At 43.2% G+C, this 20,219-nt stretch overlaps 1 protein-coding gene across 1 annotated transcript in view; it reads right to left on the bottom strand.

The window, feature by feature from the left end:
* LOC128642671 (amiloride-sensitive sodium channel subunit gamma-like) overlaps positions 1-20,219 on the bottom strand; it is a 169,874-nt gene that overhangs the window by 61,740 nt on the left and 87,915 nt on the right. The window contains exon 8 of the mRNA XM_053695453.1: positions 2,594-2,651. Within this exon, the coding sequence (XP_053551428.1) occupies positions 2,594-2,651 (58 nt within the window). The remainder of the gene's footprint in view (positions 1-2,593; positions 2,652-20,219) is intronic.

Raw genomic sequence — 20,219 nt, 5'->3', positions numbered from 1 at the left:
AACAAACGTTTTATCGTCCATACAGATGCTTCCATGTTCGGGCTGGGAGCCGTCCTCAGCCAAGTAGGCGAAGATGGAGGGGAGCATCCAGTTGCCTACATCAGCCGGAAGCTCCTGCCCCGCGAAGTCAGCTATGCAGCGGTCGAAAAGGAGTGTTTGGCTTTGGTGTGGGCATTAAAGAAATTGACTCCCTATTTATATGGTCAGGAGTTCACTCTGGTCACCGACCATAACCCGTTGGTGTGGCTGAACCGGGTCTCTGGAGATAACGGCAGGCTATTACGTTGGAGCTTATCGTTGCAACCCTTCAATTTCACCATTACTTACAGACCTGGGAAACAGAATGGCAACGCCGACGGGTTGTCCAGACAAACCGACCTCAGCCCCGCATAACCAGCGGTCTGGACAGCCTTAGTCTGCCCCGAAAAGGGGTCAGACCGTGTCTGCCAGAGTGTTCCACAGAAAGGGAGCACTGTTACAGAAGCATTATTTATTTTGTTGTGAAGAGCTTATTTCCCAGCAGCAATGCCTGAACCAGCAAGCCAGCGCCTAAGAAGGGCTCCAAGAAAACTGTAACAAGTATCATTTCATAAAGAGTTAACTCTTTTTTTTCAGCTTTTAGAAACTATTGCCTAAATACACGTTTGCTGGCCTCAGCTCTAAGTTTAGTGATAACAAATCCCATTGTCTAATCACCTCTGGAGCCAGACTGCTAATTGATAAGATGAACTTGTAAACTTGTTATCTTAAGTACTGTAATCCTATTGTGGCCTGTCAAAGGACAGTGCTCTCTATCTAAATGTGTGATGGGGGATTTTGTGCTTCCCCCCCTCTCCCTCTGGGAGTGCCCTGTGTGCATGTAACCTTAATAAAAAGCAGGCTGGGCATCCCAGTCCTGAGTTCTTGTTTGACCCTCAATCGCAGCGTTGACTCGTTTTTGTGGGCAGAAGGGTATCCTAGCTGTACTGCAGCTAAGGGAGATTATTCTATATTTGCGAGACTCATATAGAATACTATGGAAAGCAGCTTCTCCCCTCTTTAGCAATAGGGATCCAGGCTACTAAGCGGTCCATCTCTCAGCGAGACTAAGGGTAACCGTAACAATGACTATAGATAAAAGCTGAGACCCTTTGTGAAAAAGCTGTTAGCCATTTTAGATAAATGTCCCTTTTATGAAACTTCCTGGCTGAGTAGTGTGGAAGCTATTAACCCCGTGGGCACTATTAGACTCTCCCTCCCTCCGGAAGGCTTTCTAAAATATGGCAGTCTCGCACTATCAAACGCAGCACCCCCATAGAAAGATCAGTGATGTACATGGTATGTCACTGGTCTTTCTATAGGGGTGCCGCTTTCAATAGTGTGAGACCGCCATATTTTAGAAAGCCTCCCGGAGGGAGGGTCTAATAGCATGGTCTTGTCACTCATTGCAAGACCCACTATATTATAGCCACACAATCCCTTAACGACCAGCGACGTACAGGGTACGTTTCAGTCGTTAAGGGGTTAAAATGACTAGACAGTCTAAACTAATGTACTTATTTAAATTTTACTGTCTCCCCCTCCTAGATACAACAGATACATAATAATTATAATTGAAGATCAGGATATCCTAGACGGGCCCTTAGATTATTGTAAACTCCTGTCAATATGGGGAAGTACCATTTACAAATAAGAGACTTTGCTATGAGGAACATTCTTAACTATGCCCGGCCCTTTCTATTCGATCACCCTGTGACCTACATATCTCCACTCCTATTATCTCCTCTCCCACCTCCAAGGCTTCTCACGTGCTGTTCCTGTCCCCTGGAACTCTCTATGCTGCTCCATCAGACAGTCTCCAAAATTATATAGCCCATTTTGGTATATTTCATGCTTCTGTGTAACCGCCAATTATATTAAAAAAAGTAATTTTCACAAATTTTGGGTTTCTCACTGAAATTATTTACACACAATTACTGCAGTCATGAAACAAAATGTTGTAAAAACTTCTCTGGGGTCCCCTTTGTTCAGAAATATCAGACATGCATGGCTTTGGAATTGGATTTTAGTAATAAGAATGCCGCTTATTGCAGCTGTGCACCACACTTCTAATATTTCCATTTAAGGGGGTCAATTTATCAAGCTCTCCACGGACTCCTTCGGGCTCGACAAAAACAAAAGTTATAAAGCAGCGGTCTAAAGACTGCTACTCCATAACCTGTCCGACCTGCTCTGAGGCGGCGGACAGAAATCAACCCGATCGGATACGATTGTGTAGATTGACACCCCTGCTAGCGGCCGATTGGCTGCGAATCTGCAGTGGGGCGGTATTGCACCAGCAGTTCACAAGAACTGCTGGTGCAATGATAAATCGTAACATGTCCGCTCGCACATTAGTAAATTGACCCCAAGGAGTCTTATATCAATGTAGAGGGCAATTGACTACAACATCCATTTAAGCAAGTTTTTATTTTTATATCTTTTACAATAGATTGTATTACAGGTTATTTTAACAATGGGATCCTGGGGTTCCTTTATCCATACATTATTGTATATAATATTATAAAGTTAATCTGATTTTAACAAGAAAGATAAATAAATCCATGGAACTTACAATGAAAGCAGTTGAAGGCCACTGGGATCCGGACACCGTCAGTTCATACATGTCTTCTCTGCAAGAGAGGGAAAAAACATATTTCATACATTGTAAGTGACAGTGAATACTTTACCCAGGAGCTGTATATGACCCTGTGAGGTTTCCCTGGTGACCCCTTTATCCTCATCTTAAACGTCTTAAAGGGATATAAAACCCCACAATTTTTCTTTCATGGCTCAGATAAAACATGCAATTTACAAACAACGTTTTAATTTACGTCTATTATCTAATTTTCTTTATTCTCTTGGTATCCTTTGTTGAAAAAGATATCTAGGTAGGCTAGTTAACAGCAATGCACTACTGGGAACTAGCTGGTGATTGGAGGCTGCACTTGCATGTGTCTTGTCATTGGCTCACACAGTGTGCTCCTATAGCTCTCAGTAGTGCAGTGATTCTCCTTCAACAAAGGATAACAAAAGAATGAAGCGCGTTTAATAATAGAAGTATTCATAAAATATTTTTTGGGGGGTTTATATCCCTATAAGCTGAAAGTCATGCCCCATTTTTTCTGCAGAAGTCAAATATTCTTTATTTTAACATACAAAATACTTCACTCTATTTTCTCTTTTTTATCCCATTCAGTCCATCGCCTATACACATGGTAGAATGAAACACTATGGCCCAGATAACCTTACTCACCTTACTCACATTCCTCTTGTATCTAAAGCCACTACCCCTTCACTTGTGCACTCTGGAACTCTTGCTCTGTTTGCAACAAGCTCACTTCTATCCATAACCTCTTTATCTCCCACTACCTGAACCTTCTGGCTCTCACAGAAACCTGGCTCTCTCCTTTATACACAGCATCCAATGCTGCACTGTCACATGGGGGTCTCCACTTCAGCCATACTCCTAAGTCTGGCAATAGACAAGGAGGTGGTGTCTGTATTTTACTTTCCTCTCGTTGCACCTTTCAACAAATACATCCCATCTCTTCCCTCACATTTTCTTCATTCCAAACCAACATGATTCGCTTATTCTCTCCCCTCTCTATAAGTGTTGCAGTCATATACCGTGTTACCGCCCCCTCAACTCTATTTCTAGATCACTTTGTTGTCTAGCTACCTTACTTCCTTTCCTCAGACACCCCTGCCCTCATTCTTGGTGACTTTAACATCCCTCTTGATAATCCCACTGCCTCCTCTGCAAAACAACTTCTGCAACTTACTTCCTCTTTCGGTCTGTCAGACTGGACTGACTCTCCCACTCACAAAGATGGTCACTCCCTTTATCTGATCTTTAGCTATCAATGCACTATTTAATGCTTCACAAACTCCCCTTTTCCTCTTTCTGACCACCATCTCCTCACTTGCAACATCACATCCCTCCCTACAACTCTCCCTCCTTTTACCCCTCACACTAAACTTCACAGAAGCATTATGTCATTAGATCAGCAACAGCTCGCAGGTTCTCTCAAACCTCTTCCATCTCCTCCTTTTCTTACCCTGACCAATCTATCCGCCACTATAATTCCACCCTTACATCGGTCCTTGACAATCTGGCCCCTCCTAACATAGATCGGAAATCACACATTTATCCTCAGCACACTCCTTTGACACGGTACCTACGCAGATGTTACCTTACTGATGAGTGGCACTGAAGACTTTCTTCAGCTGACTTTCTTCACCACAAGTTCATCTAGAACTCCTACTATTCTGCCCTTAAGCAACACTACTTCTCTACTCGAATCTCTACTTTTTCTTCAAAACCAAAACATCTGTTCTCCACTTTCAATACTCTTCTCCGCCCACCCCAACCTCCTAATACAACTTCTCTCTCAGCTCAAGATTTGCCAGCCACTTCAATAACAAAATCGACTCCATCAGAAACTAAATCAGCTCTCAACCTACTACCAGTCTCTCACCCCCTCAAAAGCTCGTAATCATTCAAAACCCACATAGTTTTAAATTTAGCTCTTTTGCCCCTGTTACTGAGGAAGAAGTTTCTGCACTTATACTGTGCTCTCACCTCACTACCTGTCCCCTCGACCCCATCCCCTCACATCTACTCCCCTCCATCTCTTTTACCCTTACCCCTATACACACACACATTTTCAACCTCTCCCTCAGCACCGGTATATTTCCCTCATCACTAAAACATGCACTGGTCACAACTATCCTCAAAAAACCTTCTCTCGATCTAACCTCCCCATCCAACTACCGCCCTATTTCCCTACTCCCTCGTGCCTCAAAGCTTCTTGAAAAGCTAGTATATGCACGCCTATTCCATTTCCTTGCATTAAACTCCCTCCTTGACCCACTGCAATCTGGATTTTGCTCCCATCACTCCACAGAGACAGCAATCCTTAAAGGGCCATAATACCCAAATGTTTAAACACTTGAAAGTGATGCAGCATAGCTGTAAAAAGCTGACTAGAAAATATCTCCTGAACATCTCTATGTAAAAAAGAAAGATATTTTACCTCAAAAGTTCCTCAGTAGCCACCTCCCATTGTAAAGGATTTCTAAGCAGCATTTTAGTGTGTCTGTCCTGGGACATCTGAAGGGATGAGCCTCGTGCACTCTCATCTTATTTCACCAATCAGGTAAAGGAAGTTTACAATGAAATCTCATGAGAGTCAAGTCAAATCTCATGAGATCACAGTAAAAGTTAATGACCTCAGCACTGCTTATGCTGATTGGCTGCTGTTCATTTCTTCATTTTTTTATTTTTTTTTACCTGCAGCTGGGAGCAGCTGAGTATAACTTTTTACACAGAACTTACTCTGCAGAGCTGAGGAGATTGTGAGGTAAAATATCTTCCTTTTTTACATAGAGATGCTCAGGTGATATTTTCCTGTCAGCTTTTTACAGTTATACTGCATCAGTTTCAAGTGATTTAGCATATGAGTATTATGTCCCTTTAAGGTCACTTATGGGCAAAATCCAAAGACCACTTCTCACTGCTTATCCTCCTTGATTTGTCTGCTGCCTTTGATACTGTTGACCACCCTCTTTTGCTCCAAACCTTCCAATTCTTCAGCATTTGTGACACAGCTCTCTTGTGGTTCTCTTCCTACCTGTCTAACCATACCTTTAGTGTAGCCTTCACTGGGGCTTCCTCTGCCCCATTACCACTTTCTGTTTGGGTACCGCAAGGCTCTGTTCTCGGTTCCCTTCAATTTTCAATCTACACATCATCATTAGATTCCTTAATAAAGTCCCTCGGGTTTTAATATCATTTGTATGCTGATGACACCCAAATCTACCTCTCTGCACCAGACCTATCTCCTTCCTTGCTAACCCGTGTCACTAACTGTCTTTCTCACATCTCATCCTGGATGTCCTCTCACTACCTTAAGTTAAATCTCTCTAAAACGGAGCTCCTTATTCCCCCCCTTCTTCCAAATTCTCCACCCCATATCTCTCTATAACTGTCGACAACTCCATCACTACCCCTAACCCGCATGCCTGATGTGTTGGGGTCACATTTGACTCAGATCTTTCTTTCACTCCTCACATTCAGGCCTTGGCTAAATCTTGCCGCTTCCACCTTAAAAACATCTCTAAAATTAGACATTTCCTCACACAAGACAACTAAAATTTGAATCCACTCTCTCATCTTTTCCTGCCTTGACTACTGCAACTACGTCCTCTCTGGTCTCTCTAACTTCCTTACTCTTCACTCTTCCTCTGCTGCACCTCTCTGCCAATCCCTGCACTGACTTCCTCTTGCCTCCAGAATAAAACACAAAATTTTTACTCTGACACACAAAGCCCTCAACTGCACTGCTCCCCCCTACATCTATCTCAGACCTTGTCTCCCGCCCCCTTCACTCTGCTCATGACCTCCTACTCTCCTTTCTTGTTACTTCCTCACAATCCCATTTACAGGACTTCTCCAGACTGGCTCCCATCTTGTAGAACTCTCTGCATCGCTCCATAAGACTCTCCCTTAGTTTTGAAAGCTTCAAGCGCTCCCTAAAGACTCTAATGTTCAGGGATGCATACAACCTACACTAACCTTTGTTAATCCCAGTTCCTCTCCTCCATTGCTATCCATTTGAACCCCCTTAGCATGTAAGCCTAAGAGCCCAACTGTTTGCAGGTCACCTTAATAAGAGCTGACTACAACAGTGCAACTCTAGGCAGGGCCCTCTACCCATTTGATCCCTATAAATGTTACCTTGTATACCTATGTTTGTAGCACTGTGGAATCTGTTGGCGCTCTTTACTGAATATTATTATACAGAGAAACATGTATATTATATTGCTTATTACTGAGTTACCTTGGGTGGAGCTCTGTTGAGTAGGTCCGCTACTGCCTAGATTGAATAAAATGATGGAAGAGATTTGTAACTGCTCCTTATCAGGGCATTGAGTTACGAGATCAGCTCCACTGAAATCATGCAGGCCAATTCTATCTCCCAGCTGTTAACTTCCAACTGTATAGAATGACTTCCACCATCGATACTGGGGTCACAAAAATATTTTATAAAACCAAATGCCTATGTAAAATAGTCCACTTTAAAATACGCACAAAAGACAATTTGAAAAAAAAACCTAAATTTATGCTTACCTGATAAATTTATTTCTCTTGTGGTGTATCCAGTCCACGGATTCATCCATTACTTGTGGGATATTCTCCTTCCCAACAGGAAGCTGCAAGAGGATCACCCACAGCAGAGCTGTCTATATAGCTCCTCCCCTAACTGCCACTCCCAGTCATTCGACCGAAGACAAGCAAGAGAAAGGAGAAACTATAGGGTGCAGTGGTGACTGTAGTTTAAAAAATAGAAAACACCTGCCTTAAAATGACAGGGCGGGCCGTGGACTGGATACACCACAAGAGAAATACATTTATCAGGTAAGCATAAATTTTGTTTTCTCTTGTAAGGTGTGTCCAGTCCAGGCGTTTAAACGGAAGGCACCACTGTCTGTAATACCTTTCTCCCAAAAATAGCCTCCGAAGAAGCAAAAGTATCAAATTTGTAGAATTTAGAAAAAGTATGAAGCGAAGACCAAGTCGCCGCCTTACAAATCTGTTCAACAGAAGCCTCATTCTTAAAAGCCCATGTGGAAGCAACTGCTCTAGTGGAATGAGCTGTAATTCTTTCAGGAGGCTGCTGGCCAGCAATCTCATAAGCTAAGCGGATTATACTTCTTAGCCAAAAAGAAAGAGAAGTTGCCAAAGCCTTTTGGCCGCTCTTCTGTCCAGAGTAGACTACAAACAAAGCAGATGTTTGACGAAAATCCTTCGTAGCTTGTAAATAAAATTTTAAAGCACGCACCACATCAAGATTGTGTAAAAGACGTTCCTTCTTTGATGAAGGATTAGGACATAGTGAAGGAACAACAATTTCCTGATTGATATTTTTATTAGATACCACCTTAGGAAGAAAACCAGGTTTGGTACGTAACACTACCTTATCTGCATGGAAAATGAGATAAGGGGAATCACATTGTAAAGCAGATAACTCTGAAACTCTTCGAGCCGAGGAGATAGCTACTAAAAACAGAACTTTCCAAGACAAAAGTTTAATATCTATGGAATGCAAAGGTTCAAACGGAACCCCGGAACCTTAAGAACTAAATATAAACTCCATGGCGGAGCAACAGGTTTAAACACAGGCTTGATTCTAACTAAAGCCTGACAAAACGCCTGAACATCTGGAGTATCAGCCAGACGCTTGTGCAAAAGGATAGACAGAGCAGAAATCTGTCCCTTTAAGGAACTAGCTGACAATCCCTTCTCCAATCCTTCTTGGAGAAAAGATAATATCCTAGGAATCCTGACCTTACTCCATGAGTAACCTTTGGATTCACACTAATGAAGATATCTACACCATATCTTATGATAGATTTTCCTAGTGACCGGCTTTTGAGCCTGAATTAAGATGTCAATGACCGACTCAGAGAAACCACGCTTTGATAAAATCAAGCGTTCAATCTCCAAGCAGTCAGACGCAGAGAAATTAGATTTGGATGGTTGAAAGGACCCTGAAGTAGAAGGTCCTGCCTCAGCGGCAGAGTCCATGGTGGAAGGGATGACATGTCCACCAGATCTGCATACCAAGTCCTGCGTGGCCACGCAGGTGCTATCAAAATCACCTAAGCTCTCCCTGCTTGATCTTGGCAATCAGACGAGGGAGCAGAGGAAACGGTGGAAACACATAAGCCAGGTTGAAGGACCAAGGTGCTGCTAGAGCATCTATCAGCGCTGCCTTGGGATCCCTGGACCTGGATCCATAACAAGGAAGCTTGGCGTTCTGACGAGACGCCATGAGATCCAGTTCTGGTTTGCCCCAAAGTTGAATTAACTGTGCAAATACCTCCGGATGGAGTTCCCACTCCCCCGGATGAAAAGTCTGCCAACTTAGAAAATCCGCCTCCCAGTTCTCTATTCCTGGGATATGGATAGCTGATAGATGGCAAGAGTGAATCTCTGCCCATAGAATTATTTTTGAAACCTCCAACATTGCTAGGGAACTCCTTGTTCCCCCTTGATGGTTGATGTAGGCTACAGTCGTGATATTGTTCTACTGAAATCTGATGAACCTGACCGCAGCAAGCTGAGGCCAAGCTTGAAGAGCATTGAATATCGCTCTTAGTTCCAGAATGTTTATCGGAAAGAGTGCCTCCTCCTGAGTCCACAAGCACTGAGCCTTCAGGGAGTTCCAGACTGCACCCCGGCCCAGAAGGCTGGCATCTGTCGTTACTATTGTCCAATCTGACCTGCGGAAGGTCATACCCTTGGACAGATGAACTCGAGATAGCCACCAGAGAAGAGAATCCCTGGTCTCTTGATCCAGATTTAGTAGAGGGGACAATTCTATGTAATCCCCATTTCACTGACTGAGCATGCAAAGTTGCAGCGGTCTGAGATGTAGGCGGGCAAACGGCACTATGTCCATTGCCGCTACCATTAAGCCGATTACTTCCATATACTGAGCCACTGAAGGCGAGAAGTAGAATAAAGAACACGACAGGAATTTAGAAGTTTTGACAACCTGGCCTCTGTCAGGTAAATCTTCATTTTTACAAAATTTATCAGAGTTCCTAGGAAGGTAACTCTTGTGAGAGGGGATAGAGAACTCTTTTCTTCGTTCACCTTCCACCCATGAGACCTCAGGAATGCCAGAACAATGTCCGTGTGGGACCTGGCGATTTGAAAATTCGACGCTTGTATCAGAATGTCGTCTAGGTAAGGGGCTACTGCTATACCCTGCGGCCTTAGGACCGCTAGGAGTGACCCTAGAACTTTTGTAAAAATTCTTGGTGCCGTAGCTAACCCAAAGGGAAGAGCCACAAACTGTCAATGCCTGTCTAGGAAGGCGAACCTGGGAAACCGATGATGATCTCTGTGTATCGGAATGTGAAGATAAGCATCCTTTAAATCCACGGTAGTCATATATTGACCCTCCTGGATCATAGGTAGGATTGTTCGAATAGTCTCCATCTTGAAGGATGGGACCCTGAGAAATTTGTTTAGGATCTTGAGATCTAAGATTGGTCTGAAAGTTCCCTCTTTCTTGGGAACTACAAACAGATTTGAATAGAAGCATTGCCCCTGTTCCTCCTTTGGAACTGGGTGGATCACTCCCATAACTAGGAGGTCTTGAACACAATGTAAGAATGCCTCTCTCTTTATCTGGTTTGCCGATAATTGTGAGAGATGAAATCTCCCTTTTGGGGAAGAAGCTTTGAAATCCAGAAGATATCCCTGGGACACAATTTCCAACGCCCAGGGATCCTAGACATCTCTTGCCCAAGCCTGGGCGAAGAGAGAAAGTCTGCCCCCTACTAGATCCGTTTCCGGATCGGGGGCTGATCCTTCATGCTGTTTTAGAGGCAGCAGCAGGTTTCTTGGCCTGCTTTCCTTTGTTCCAAGCCTGGTTAGGTCTCCAGACCGGCTTGGACTGGGCAAAATTTCCCTCTTGTTTTGTATTAGAGGAAGTTGAAGCTGCGCCACTCTTGAAGTTTCGAAGGGAACGAAAATTAGTCTGTTTGGTCCTTAATTTGTTGGACCTATCCTGAGGAAGGGCGTGACCTTTTCCTCCAGTAATATCAGAAATGATCTCCTTCAGTCCAGGCCCGAATACGGTCTGCCCCTTGAAGGGAATGTTGAGAAGCTTAGACTTTGAAGTAACGTCAGCTGACCAGGATTTGAGCCATATCGCCCTACGCACCTGAATAGCAAAACCTGAGTTTTTAGCCGTTAGCTTGGTTAAATGAACAACGGCGTCAGAAACAAACGAATTGGCTAGCTTAAGAGCTTTAAGCTTGTCAAGGATATCATCCAATGGGATTTCTACCTGTAGAGCCTCTTCTAGAGACTCAAACCAGAAGGCCGCAGCAGCAGTGACAGGGGCAATGCATGCAAGGGGCTGGAGAATAAAACCTTGTTGAATAAAAATTTTCTTAAGGTAACCCTCTAATCTTTTGTCCATTGGATCTAGAAAAGCACAACTGTCCTCGACAGGGATAGTTGTACGCTTCGCTAGGGTAGAGACTGCTCCCTCCACCTTAGGGACCGTTTGCCACAAGTCCTGTGTAGCAGCATCTATAGGAAACATCTTTTTAAAAACAGGAGGGGGAGAGAACGGTACACCTGGTCTATCCCATTCCTTAGTAATAATTTCTGAAAACCTCTTAGGGATTGGAAAAACATCAGTGTAAACAGGCACTGCATAGTATTTATCCAATTTACACAATTTCTCTGGGACTAAAATGGCGTCACAGTCATCCAGAGTTGCTAAAACCTCCCTGAGCAACACGCGGAGGTGTTCAAGTTTAAATTTAAATGTGGACATATCAGAATCAGGTTGAAGTGTCTTCCCTGACTCAGAAAAATCACCCACAGATAGAAGCTCTCCTGCTTCGGCTTCTGCACATTGTGAGGGTATATCAGACATAGCTACTAAAGCGTCAGAGAGCTCTGTATTTGTTCTAGCCCCAGAGCTGTCTCGCTTTCCTTGTAACCCTGGCAGTTTGGACAATACCTCTGTAAGGGTATGATTCATAACTGCCGCCATGTCTTGTAAAGTATACGCAATGGGCGCGCTAGATGTACTTGGCGTCCCTTGAGCGGGAGTTATAGGCTCTGACACGTGGGGAGAGTTAGTCGGCATAACTTCCCCCTTTTCAATTTCCTCTGGTGATAAATCTTTTAAAGCCAGAATATGGTCTTTAAAATTTATAGTAAGATCAGTGCATTTGGTACACATTCTAAGAGGGGGTTCCACGATGGCTTCTAAACATAATGAACAAGGAGTTTCCTCTATGTCAGAGATGTTTAACAGACTAGTAATGAGACCAGCAAGCTTGGAAAACACTTTAATTAATGTGAAAAAGCAGAATATAAAAAACGGTACTGTGCCTTTAAGGGAAAAAAACAAACACAAAAACTGCAAAACAGTGAAAAAAACAGAATTTATGCTTACCTGATAAATTACTTTCTCCAACGGTGTGTCCGGTCCACGGCGTCATCCTTACTTGTGGGATATTCTCTTCCCCAACAGGAAATGGCAAAGAGTCCCAGCAAAGCTGGCCATATAGTCCCTCCTAGGCTCCGCCCACCCCAGTCATTCGACCGACGGACAGGAGGAAATATATATAGGAGAAACCATATGGTACCGTGGTGACTGTAGTTAGAGAAAATAATTCATCAGACCTGATTAAAAAACCAGGGCGGGCCGTGGGCCGGACACACCGTTGGAGAAAGTAATTTATCAGGTAAGCATAAATTCTGTTTTCTCCAACATTGGTGTGTCCGGTCCACGGCGTCATCCTTACTTGTGGGAACCAATACCAAAGCTTTAGGACACGGATGAAGGAAGGGAGCAAATCAGGTTACCTAAACGGAAGGCATCACAGCTTGCAAAACCTTTCTCCCAAAAATAGCCTCCGAAGAAGCAAAAGTATCAAAATTGTAAAATTTGGCAAAAGTGTGCAGTGAAGACCAAGTCGCTGCCTTACATATCTGGTCAACAGAAGCCTCGTTCTTGAAGGCCCATGTGGAAGCCACAGCCCTAGTGGAGTGAGCTGTGATTCTTTCAGGAGGCTGCCGTCCGGCAGTCTCATAAGCCAATCGGATGATGCTTTTAAGCCAAAAGGAAAGAGAGGTAGAAGTCGCTTTTTGACCTCTCCTTTTACCAGAATAGACAACAAACAAAGAAGATGTTTGTCTGAAATCTTTTGTAGCCTCTAAATAGAATTTTAGAGCACGGACTACGTCCAAATTGTGTAACAAACGTTCCTTCTTTGAAACTGGATTCGGACATAAAGAAGGTACAACTATCTCCTGGTTAATATTCTTGTTAGAAACAACCTTCGGAAGAAAACCAGGCTTAGTACGCAAAACCACCTTATCTGCATGGAACACCAGATAGGGCGGAGAACACTGCAGAGCAGATAACTCTGAAACTCTTCTAGCTGAAGAAATAGCAACCAAAAACAAAACTTTCCAAGATAGTAACTTAATATCTATGGAATGTAAAGGTTCAAACGGAACCCCTTGAAGAACTGAAAGAACTAGATTTAGGTCTGTAAACAGGCTTGATCCTAACCAGAGCCTGAACAAATGCTTGAACATCTGGCACAGCTGCCAGTCTTTTGTGTAGTAAGACAGATAAAGCAGAGATCTGTCCCTTTAGAGAACTTGCAGATAATCCTTTCTCCAAACCTTCTTGTAGAAAGGAGAGAATCTTAGGAATTTTTATCTTATCCCATGGGAATCCTTTGGATTCACACCAACAGATATATTTTTTCCATATTTTATGGTAAATCTTTCTAGTTACCGGTTTTCTGGCCTGAACCAGAGTATCTATCACAGAATCTGAAAACCCACGCTTCGATAGAATCAAGCGTTCAATCTCCAAGCCGTCAGCTGGAGGGAGACCAGATTTGGATGTTCGAATGGACCCTGAACAAGAAGGTCCTGTCTCAAAGGTAGCTTCCATGGTTGAGCCGATGACATATTCACCAGGTCTGCATACCAAGTCCTGCGTGGCCACGCAGGAGCTATCAAGATCACCGAGGCCCTCTCCTGATTGATCCTGGCTACCAGCCTGGGAATGAGAGGAAACGGTGGAAATACATAAGCTAGGTTGAAGGTCCAAGGTGCTACTAGTGCATCTACTAGAGTCGCCTTGGGATCCCTGGATCTGGACCCGTAGCAAGGAACCTTGAAGTTCTGACGAGACGCCATCAGATCCATGTCTGGGATGCCCCATAATTGAGTTATTTGGGCAAAGATCTCCGGATGGAGTTCCCACTCCCCCGGATGGAATGTCTGACGACTCAGAAAATCCGCCTCCCAGTTTTCCACACCTGGGATGTGGATCGCAGACAGGTGGCAGGAGTGATCCTCCGCCCATTGAATTATCTTGGTCACTTCTTTCATCGCCAGGGAACTCCTTGTTCCCCCCTGATGATTGATATACGCAACGGTCGTCATGTTGTCTGATTGGAACCTTATGAATCTGGCCTTTGCTAGTTGAGGCCAAGCCCTGAGAGCATTGAATATCGCTCTGAGTTCCAGAATGTTTATCGGGAGAAGAGACTCTTCCCGAGACCATAGACCCTGAGCTTTTAGGGATTCCCAGACCGCGCCCCAGCCCACTAGACTGGCGTCGGTCGTGACAATGACCCACTCTGGTCTGCGGAAGCTCATTCCCTGGGACAGATGGTCCAGGGTCAGCCACCAACGGAGTGAATCTCTGGTCTTCTGATCTACTTGAATCATTGGAGACAAGTCTGTATAGTCCCCATTCCACTGTTTGAGCATGCACAGTTGTAATGGTCTTAGATGAATTCGTGCAAAAGGAACTATGTCCATTGTTGCAACCATCAACCCTACTACTTCCATGCACTGCGCTATGGAAGGACGAGGAACAGAATGAAGCACTTGACAAGAGCTTAGAAGTTTTGATTTTCTGACCTCTGTCAGAAAAATCCTCATTTCTAAGGAATCTATTATTGTTCCCAAGAAGGGAACTCTTGTCGAAGGAGACAGAGAACTTTTTTCTATGTTCACCTTCCATCCGTGTGATCTGAGAAAGGCTAGAACTATGTCTGTATGAGCCTTTGCTTTTGACAGGGACGACGCTTGTATTAGAATGTCGTCCAAGTAAGGTACTACTGCAATGCCCCTCGGTCTTAGAACCGCTAGAAGGGACCCTAGTACCTTTGTGAAAATCCTTGGAGCAGTGGCTAACCCGAATGGGAGGGCCACAAACTGGTAATGCTTGTCCAGAAAAGCGAACCTTAGGAACTGATGACGTTCTTTGTGGATAGAAATATGTAGGTACGCATCCTTTAGATCCACGGTAGTCATAAATTGACTTTCCTGGATAGTGGGTAGAATCGTTCGAATGGTTTCCATCTTGAACGATGGTACCCTGAGAAATTTGTTTAGGATCTTCAAATCCAAAATTGGTCTGAAAGTTCCCTCTTTTTTGGGAACTACGAACAGATTGGAATAAAATCCCATTCCTTGTTCCTTTATTGGAACTGGGTGTATCACTCCCATCTTTAACAGGTCTTCTACACAAAGTAAGAATGTCTGTCTCTTTATTTGGTTTGAGGATAAGTGAGACATGTGGAACCTTCCCCTTGGGGGTAGTTCCTTGAATTCCAGGAGATAACCCTGAGAAACTATTTCTAGCGCCCAGGGATCCTGAACATCTCTTGCCCAAGCCTGAGCAAAGAGAGAGAGTCTGCCCCCCACTAGATCCGGTCCCGGATCGGGGGCTACTCCTTCATGCTGTTTTGTTAGCAGCGGCAGGCTTCTTGGCCTGCTTACCCTTGTTCCAGCCTTGCATCGGTTTCCAGGCTGGTTTGGGTTGTGAGGCATTACCCTCTTGCTTAGAGGATGCAGAATTAGAGGCCGGTCCGTTCCTGAAATTGCGAAAGGGACGAAAATTAGACTTATTTTTAGCCTTGAAAGACCTATCTTGTGGAAGGGCGTGGCCCTTTCCCCCAGTGATGTCTGAAATAATCTCTTTCAATTCTGGTCCAAATAGAGTTTTACCTTTGAAAGGGATGTTAAGCAATTTTGTCTTGGATGACACATCCGCTGACCAAGACTTTAGCCAAAGCGCTCTGCGTGCCACGATAGCAAACCCTGAATTTTTTGCCGCTAATCTAGCTAATTGCAAAGCGGCATCTAAAATAAAAGAGTTAGCCAATTTAAGTGCGTGAACTCTGTCCATAACCTCCTCATATGGAGTCTCTCTACTGAGCGACTTTTCTAGTTCCTCGAACCAGAACCACGCTGCTGTAGTGACAGGAACAATGCACGAAATTGGTTGTAGAAGGTAACCTTGCTGTACAAAAATCTTTTTAAGCAAACCTTCCAATTTTTTATCCATAGGATCTTTGAAAGCACAACTATCTTCGATTATTTTAGAGTAGAAACTGCCCCCTCGACCTTAGGGACTGTCTGCCATAAGTCCTTTCTGGGGTCGACCATAGGAAATAATTTCTTAAATATAGGGGGGGGGGAACAAAAGGTATGCCGGGCTTTTCCCACTCCTTATTTACTATGTCCGCCACCCGCTTGGGTATAGGAAAAGTGTTGGGGTGCACCGGAACCTCTAGGAACTTGTCCATCTTGCATAATTTCTCTGGAATGACCAAGTTGTCACAATCATCCAGAGTAGATAACACCTCCTTAAGCAGTGCGCGGAGATGTTCTAATTTAAATTTAAATGTCACAACATCAGGTTCAGCTTGTTGAGAAATCTTTCCCGAATCTGAGATTTCTCCATCTGACAAAACCTCCCTCATGGCTCCTTCAGATTGGTGTGAGGGTATGACAGAACAATTATCATCAGCGCCCTCCTGCTCTTCAGTGTTTAAAACAGAGCAATCGCGCTTTCTCTGATAAGTAGGCATTTTGGATAAAATATTTGCTATGGAGTTATCCATTACAGCCGTTAATTGTTGCATGGTAATAAGTATTGGCGCACTAGATGTACTAGGGGCCTCCTGCATGGGCAAAACTGGTGTAGACACAGTAGGAGATGATGTAGTATCATGTTTACTCCCCTCATCTGAGGAATTATCTTGGGCAATTTCATTATCTGTGGCAGTACTGTCCTTACTTTGTTTGGACGCTATGGCACAATTATCACATAAATTTAAATGGGGAGACACATTGGCTTTCATACATATAGAACATAGCTTATCTGAAGGTACAGACATGTTAAACAGGCTTAAACTTGTCAACAAAGCACAAAAAACGTTTTAAAACAAAACCGTTACTGTCTCTTTAAATTTTAAACAGAAAACACTTTATTACTGAATATGTGAAAAAGTATGAAGGAATTGTTAAAAAATTACCAAAATTACCAAAAATTTCACCACAGTGTCTTAAAGCATTAATAGTATTGCACACCAAATTTCAGAGCTTTAACCCTTAACGGAACCGGAGCCATTTATAAATTTAACCCCTATACAGTCCCAGCTATAGTCTTTGCTGAGACCCAACCAAGCCCAGAGGGGAATACGATACCAATTGACGCCTTCTAGAAGCTTTTCCAGCAATTTTTAGATCCTCACACATGCATCTGCATGCCCTGCTCTCAAAAAACAACTGTGCAGTAATGGCGCGAAAATGAGGCTCAGTCTACAACTAGGAAGGCCCCCTGACTGGAAAAGGTGTCTAACACAGTGCCTGCCGTTTAATAAACGTTCCCCAAGTTTATAAATGCAAATTGTCAGCATAAATATGAATAAAATGCCCAAATAAAGCAATCGATTTAGCCCATAAAAATGTCTACCAGTTTTTTAGCCCATAATAAGCCCTTTATTCTGTTTGTTTGACTAAGAAAATGGCTTACCGGTCCCCATGAGGGGAAATGACAGCCTTCCAGCATTACATGGTCTTGTTAGAAATATGGCTAGTCATACCTTAAGCAGAAAAGTCTGCTAACTGCTTCCCCCAACTGAAGTTACTTCATCTCAACAGTCCTATGTGGAAACAGCAATCGATTTTAGTTACTGTCTGCTAAAATCATCTTCCTCTCACAAACAGAAATCTTCATCCTTTTCTGTTTCAGAGTAAATAGTACATACCAGCACTATTTTAAAATAACAAACACTTGATAGAAGAATAAAAACTACATTTAAACACCAAAAAACTCTTAACCATCTCCGTGGAGATGTTGCCTGTGCAACGGCAAAGAGAATGACTGGGGTGGGCGGAGCCTAGGAGGGACTATATGGCCAGCTTTGCTGGGACTCTTTGCCATTTCTTGTTGGGGAAGAGAATATCCCACAAGTAAGGATGACGCCGTGGACCGGACACACCAATGTTGGAGAAAAGCAGTTAACTCTACGAAATTTTTAGTGTGTATAATAGACTAAAATAGCATTGCACCCACTTGCAAATGGATGATTAACCCCTCAGGCTCAAAAACGAAGCAGAAAAACTGTAAAACCGTTATAACAGTCACAAGCAAACTGCCACAGCTCTACTGTGGCTCCTACCTGCCCATAAAACGACTTTTGTAGGCACAAAAACCCTTTACAGAGGTCCAATATGTCAGGGGACTCCTTCAGGGAAGCTAGATGTCTCAGAATGTAAAAACTACTGCGCAATTAGAGCGTGAAAATAGGCCCCTCCCACCATGCACTCAAAGTGAAAGGGCCATAAATAACTACTCCTAGGAGAAATCTAGTCAGCCATGTGGAAAACTAGGCCCCAAATAAAGATTTATCACCCTCAGTAAAAAACGTTTTTTATATATCATGCAAACGTTTTACATACTAAGTAATAAGAGCAAGTAACATGAATATTACCCTTTACTGCAAGCATGATGCCAGTCGTTTGTTAAATCACTGTAATCAGGCTTACCTTAAATATATCAGGCACTGTCAGCATTTTCTAGACCTTATCATCTCTCTAGAAAAAAATATACTGAACATACCTCAGAGCAGTTAATTCTGCAGGCCGTTCCCCCAGCTGAAGTTTTCCTATACTCTTCAGTTATGTGTGAGAACAGCAGTGGACCTTAGTTACAACCTGCTAAGATCATCAAAAACCTCAGGCAAAACTCTTCTAATTTCTGCCTGAGGTAAAAACAGTACACCGCCGGTACCGTTTAAAAATAACAAACTTTTGATTGAAGATAAACTACACTAATTCACCACATCTCTCTTGATACTTTCTTTCTTGTTGAGAGCTGCAAGAGAATGACTGGGAGTGGCAGTTAGGGGAGGAGCTATATAGACAGCTCTGCTGTGGGTGATCCTCTTGCAGCTTCCTGTTGGGAAGGAGAATATCCCACAAGTAATGGATGAATCCGTGGACTGGATACACCTTACAAGAGAAAGTTAAAAAAAAAAATTAAAAAAAGAGACAACACCGCTAGAGGTTAAAGGGATACTGAACCCAAATTTTTTCATTCATTATTCAGATAGCGCATGCAATTTTAAGCGGCTTTCTAATTACTCCTATTATCAATTTTTCTTCGTTCTCTTGATATCTTCATTTGAAAAAGCAGAAATGTAAGCTTACAAGATGGACCATCTTTGGTTCAGCACCTGGGTACAGCTTGCTGATTGGTGGCTAAATGCCTACCCCTGTGCGGTGCTATTCGCTTCACCATACACCGGAGGCAGGGGGGACACAGGCAGCACTATACATCTAAAAGGGAAAGCAGTACTGCATTTTATCCCCTGGAACCAGAGGTTATAACATTACAAATTAAAAGTAGGAGAGACAGAGCTTCTCCTGGTAACCCCTGACGCGCGTTTCACAAGAACACTTCCTCTGAGGAAGCGTTCTTGTGAAACGCCTGTCAGGGGTCACCAGGAGAAGCTCTGTCTCTCCTACTTTTAATTTGCTTACCGGAATGATTTAACTCATATCCAGTATTGGTATCATTTGACTCTCAGCAGTTCAGATTACTAGTGTAATATTAAAGTAGCTCATTTGAGATAATCGAATATTGGCCAATCTTTCTGGTTTAAAGGGACACTGAACCCAAATTTGTTCTTTCATGATTCAGATAGAGCATGCAATTGTAAGCAACTTTCTAATTTACTCCTATTATCAATTTCTCTTTGTTCTCTTGCTATCTTTATTTTAAAAGCAAGAATTTAAATCTTAACAGCCAGCCCATTTTAGGTTCAGCACCATGGATAGCAATTGCTTATTGAAGGCTTACATCTACCCACCAATAAGCAAACATAACCCAGGATCTCAACCAAAAACATAATTTATGCTTACCTGATAAATTTATTTCTCTTGTAGTGTGTTCAGTCCACGGGTCATCCATTACTTATGGGATATATTCTCCTTCCCAACAGGAAGTTGCAAGAGGATCACCCAAGCAGAGCTGCTATATAGCTCCTCCCCTCACATGTCATATCCAGTCATTCGACCGAAACAAGACGAGAAAGGAAAAACTATAGGGTGCAGTGGTGACTGGAGTTTTAATTAAAATTTAGAACTGCCTCAAAAAAAGGACAGGGCGGGCCGTGGACTGAACACACTACAAGAGAAATAAATTTATCAGGTAAGCATAAATTATGTTTTCTCTTGTTAAGTGTGTTCAGTCCACGGGTCATCCATTACTTATGGGATACCAATACCAAAGCTAAAGTACACGGATGATGGGAGGGACAAGGCAGGA

This window comes from Bombina bombina, chromosome 12 (assembly GCF_027579735.1).
Source record: "Bombina bombina isolate aBomBom1 chromosome 12, aBomBom1.pri, whole genome shotgun sequence".
NCBI lineage: Eukaryota > Metazoa > Chordata > Amphibia > Anura > Bombinatoridae > Bombina > Bombina bombina.
The sequence above is the reverse complement of the archived record's forward strand: the minus strand, read 5'-3'. Positions and strand labels throughout refer to the sequence as shown.